At 38.1% G+C, this 4,874-nt stretch overlaps 1 protein-coding gene across 1 annotated transcript; it reads right to left on the bottom strand.

Moving 5' to 3' along the window:
* Positions 1-1,207: 1,207 nt before the first annotated feature.
* On the bottom strand, positions 1,208-1,953 carry LOC143032258 (uncharacterized). Its single transcript, XM_076196730.1, has 2 exons — positions 1,912-1,953; positions 1,208-1,792 (listed from the first exon to the last, which is right to left on the bottom strand). Exons 1-2 carry the CDS (start codon positions 1,951-1,953, stop codon positions 1,208-1,210), a joined length of 627 nt encoding a protein of 208 aa, XP_076052845.1.
* Positions 1,954-4,874: the final 2,921 nt, after the last annotated feature.

The raw sequence follows: 4,874 nt of genomic DNA, 5'->3' as shown, positions 1-4,874 counted from the left end.
AGCATTCCAAAGTCGAGGAGTGGTGTGTTGTGTAAAACACTTGAAAATATAGGAATGTATTATGCTGCTAGATTGGCTGGGGATCTGGGCCTATAGACAACTCTGACACTGCAAACTATAGCTATCTTAAGAGGGGATAAGGAGAGGCATATTAAGAGAATTGTTGGGGATGTCGAGGAACATTTCAAAGCAAATTACCGAAGACCTATTTGCTGAGATCTGAAGAAACTCTGCTCTAAATCTGGGGCCAAACTGAGCAAAATTCGAGAAGCCAACAGGCAATTATTATCGGATACGGATGGGTGTAGAGCTCGCTGAGCCTAGTAATGTGAGCACGGCTTACTCTTTTATTTTGTATATTGTTTAGTCTTTTGAATATGTAATAGATAGTTACAGTAGGAGGTTTAATGGTTATGAAACAACATATTTGCCTTATCTTTGTGCAAGTATTTTATTATGCATGTACAAACAGCACTACATAAAGAAGGTGAATTCAAAGAGAGGTTTACCCTGTGGAGACATATGGGGCAGTCAGGAGTAGAGGTGACTCAGTTGACACTAGCCATTTAGCTGCGGACGGGTTTTCTTCATCTAAATAAAACCATCTGTTGGTTGTTAGAATAAAACATGCTCAACAAAGGGACAGAATTTTGAAAATCACTTGTAATTGGCAACTTGTTGTCCTAAACCACATTTGTCAGCAGGACACAGTAATAGGTGTACCACAGTATACCGTTTTGGAGATTTTTCAAAAGGGCACCTGTTTTTACTTCATTTTCATTTTTCACGGTAAAAATCATGATATTCACAATCATTGAAAATTTTAGAGAAGTCGAGGAAAAGTTTTCTAAAAAGGAAAATCAGTGACAGAAGATTTTTAGTTTTGTCTCAAAATCCATATTTTTATTATTTGACTATGATCAGTTGAATATCTTCAGGGTAAGCTGTGGTACTAATGGTAAAGTCTTTAAATATAATTATCATAAAAGGTTCTCATCATTATAGTGGGTAGAGTTAAGAAAATTGCCATTTGTGGAGGTAACAAAATTTAAATTCAAAGTGGTTATTCTCAGCATTTAAATCATTTTTGAAGATATACAGTTATTCAAGATGAAAATTAGATATAAATAGAAATATTTTGGGCAAGAGAAAGGCTCAGATTTTCTAAATTTGCCCTTCTAATACAATTTCTTGACTTCTGTCGCATTTAGGCAGTGATGGCGATAGGGTTGAAGCCAAAGTGGAAGGGGGAGGCGATGGGCATGGCGTTGTAGGTGATGGGCTGGATCTTGGCCGTGGGCTGCACGTACCTGACGGAGGGGATGGTGTATTCGTGCTCCTTGGTCACCTGACCGATCTTGGCGGTGTCGGCAGGGGTGGCGGCCTCCTGGGGCTCGAAGTGGGTGGTGGTGTAGCTGACCTTGGAGGTGGTGGGCACGGCGTGGAGGAAAGGCAGGGGAACCTCGACTTCGCGCTTCTTGCGGGAGGCCTCAGCGGCGGCGGGGGCGCCGATGAAGGGGAAGAAAGGGTAGCCGCCCCAGGCCAGAGGGAGGTCTCCGGCTGCCTTGAGAGTCACCTGAGGTGCAACAAAACCTTGGGAGATGATGGGTGTGGGTGCGTAGGTGAGGACTTCGTGCTCCTTGGTGGTCAGGTCGATCTTGGTGGTGTCGGCGGGCACGGCGGCCTCGACGGGCTCGTACTGCTTGGTCTCCACCGTGGTCTTGGCCAAAGTCGGGGCGATTCCCAGAGGAATCACCTGAGCACTAGCGCAGGCCACCAGGGGCAAAAGTACCTGCAAACACACAAGACCGTTAACTTTAAAAAATCTCATTCATGTGAAAAATTTAATCAAATATCACAAGCTTCAAGAATCATATGAACTTGAAGGTAACATTTAAGATACAGACTTACCAGAACCTTCATGATGCCTTTGTTGATCGTTGTACCTGACATTTCTCGAAGTACCTGCTTCTTATATAGGAGGGGCGACAACAGAAGACACTTGTTATCCTTGTTGAGATGCCACTGTCATCACATGGACACTTGTTTTTTTCTTGTTTTGCTAGATTGAACCACATTCAGGACTGGTTATTCAGATGTCAATGGAAACGTCGTTACACTCTTTTGATTTTTAAACCCGTTGATATTAGTGAACATTATTGTGCGTTCACAGATATCTTTGAAGATGTTCTCTCTTTTTCTACATAACCACGCCTACAAAGGAACTCCATGGAAATATATCTCTTAATGCTCCCAACCGTAAGGACGAATTTATCCTGTCCATCCACAATGTATAACGGGACACCAGTCGCGATAGGAAAACCGTTAGTTGGTGTAATGTTCAAGACCCTTGCTAAGTATGTCCGGCTGGTAAGTAAATAATATACAAAGTAAACCTTTTATGTTTTGCTTCGTATGACTGAAGATATAAAAGTAATTCATAGTTATAATCTATCTTGTCATAAATAGAATATGACAGCTTCGGTCATTTTAGAATATGATTAATAGTCGATACTAAACGTTAGGCCAAATCGTATTGCATAATCAGTGCTAACTGAAAATCCTTTCATACATCCTTAACGTTCAGCGGCACCAAATTACTTCCTTAACTGCTTTTCTCGAGGGCATCAAACTTCATCTATTCATATATAAAGCTGGACATTTCTTTGTTTAGTATTATCTATACTTGTATTTTGAAACACGAAACTAAGCCCCTGTTCATACTAGCGGTTTGAACCGCACGGAAACAGTGGTGGTACCACAGAATCAAGGAAAAATTGCGCGGCTGTGTGTGAACGTATCCGTTGACTTACACTGTAATTGAACCGCGGCGTTTGAAACCGCTAGTGTGAACAGGGACTTATATAGTTTTCTGGTAGGATGATTTGAGTGTTTATGCCAAAAATAAACAATGTGACGTAATGGGATGTCCACAGATTATATATCAAATCGAAATCATACAAATTGAAGGTCATAAGTTGCTCTGTTCTACAATGCATCTCATTCTACGCCAGCAGTACACGACTAAACATGGAATGATGTCTACATTTAATATATTTTGTTTTGAGTGAAATTTCATTCAAAACAAAAGAATATGTAGAACTTACACAAAAGTAATACTTGTATACCCACGCACACACACGTATCCAAATACAAATACTGTCTGTTATGAATAGGAAGGAAGAAAATAAGAAGGAAAGAAAGGATTGGAGAAAGAAAAATAAGATAGTAAAAGGATGATATAAAATGCAAAGAGAAATAGAAAGGTAGCAATGAAATATATCAAAAGACGGAGAGAGAAAGAGGTAAAGAAGGAAAGGAAGGGAAAGAAAATATAGGAGAGAGTAAGGGGAGGAAGAGAGAAAGAATGAGAAAAAGGAAAGACTACACAAAAGAGGAGAATGCTAGATCAATGGATGTATATATATATATATATATATATATATATATATATATATATATATATATACATAGATATATATATGTATGTATATTTGTGTGTGTATATATAGACTGTATATATATGTATATATATATATACATATATATATGTATATAAATACATATATGTATACATATATGTATATATACATATATATATATATATATATATATATATATATATACATACATACATATACCAAAGGCTTTTTCCCCCTTACACGGAGGGTAGCCAAAAAGAAAAAGGCATAGAAATCACTCCCACCCATTTCATTTCCCATATATTCCACTCCCCTCCACCCTCCTCCCTCCCTCCTATCTTGGCACCTCCTGGATGACGGGTCATCCCTGCATCCTGTCCACCGCCCTGGGTCAGAAACATTGTATATATATAGGAGAAAGAAAAGCAAATAGGAATAGAATTGAAAACTGAAGTAACGAGGTAACGAACGAGGATCGAGATATAGATTGGAATATAGGTAAATGTTGATATGAAAGGAAAAGAACAAAGTAGTATTTAATTAGAAAATATTCAATTCTGATAGTATTAATTTCCCATGCAATTTTGAAAATCTACATAAACACATTCCCCCCCCCCCCGTATCTCTGTTACTATGGGGAAATAGGTTGAAATGTTTTAACTTCTTATGTATTGTGTGTTTATGTTTGCATCAATTTTATGAGTCACCATTATGCTTTATCTAGTCTTTGTGTCAATTTGACATTTGGAAATAAACTCATCTGCTGGGATTCGAACCCCCGCCAGAGGGGTTTGCTTCTTAAAAAGCTGTTGTGTGTTGAGTATGGTCCTCGCTTTGTAAGAAGCAAGCCGCTCTGGCGGGGGTTCGAATCCCAGCAGATGAGTTTATTTCCTTTATCTAGTCTGTCATTGCTTTTAATGGGAATCGAGGGCATACAGAAACAGCATATTCTAGATGTAGGACTACTGATTTCAAATTTGGTTGGCGGTGGACTTGTGAAGTCGAAAATATTATACTAACATTTCTTGAACTTCTTTTGGTTTCTCTGGGGCAATTGTATATTTTGCTTAGGGGACATGAGGTGATTTTTTTTCTTATATATGGCTGTACCAAAATCCGTTTTACTACATTGACTAGAGTTTTTCCAAATAATTTGTTGTCTAAATTTTTCCTGTGTAGATAACTTTACATTTACCAGATTTAAATCTTACTAACAGCTTTTCGGACAATTTCTCTAGGCTATTTATATATTTTTACATCTAGTTGGTTCAAATAACCATTTGCTATTCCACACACTTTATTATTATCAAAAAATTATATATGTATTTACATATGTACAATATGCACATAATTTATCTACGTATATATTCATACGTGCGTGTTTGTACAACTCGGGCGAAGCTAGATAAAATATATTACTGGACAGTCAGGAAAGAACACGAAGAGAGGAAA

This window comes from Oratosquilla oratoria, chromosome 13 (genome assembly GCF_046742065.1).
Source record: "Oratosquilla oratoria isolate Oo_2021 chromosome 13, ASM4674206v1, whole genome shotgun sequence".
Lineage (NCBI taxonomy): Eukaryota > Metazoa > Arthropoda > Malacostraca > Stomatopoda > Squillidae > Oratosquilla > Oratosquilla oratoria.
Note: the sequence above shows the minus strand (reverse complement) of the source record. Positions and strands in the feature narration are given on the sequence as shown.

What these genes read in the sequence shown, in the direction of transcription:
- LOC143032258 (XM_076196730.1), bottom strand. Translation starts at nt 1,953, where the DNA reads ATGTCAGGTACAACGATCAACAAAGGCATCATGAAGGTTCTG. An exon ending in AAGGCATCATGAAGGTTCTG is followed by an intron (nt 1,793 to 1,911) that starts GTAAGTCTGTAT and finishes GTGTGTTTGCAG; the next exon opens with GTACTTTTGCCCCTGGTGGC.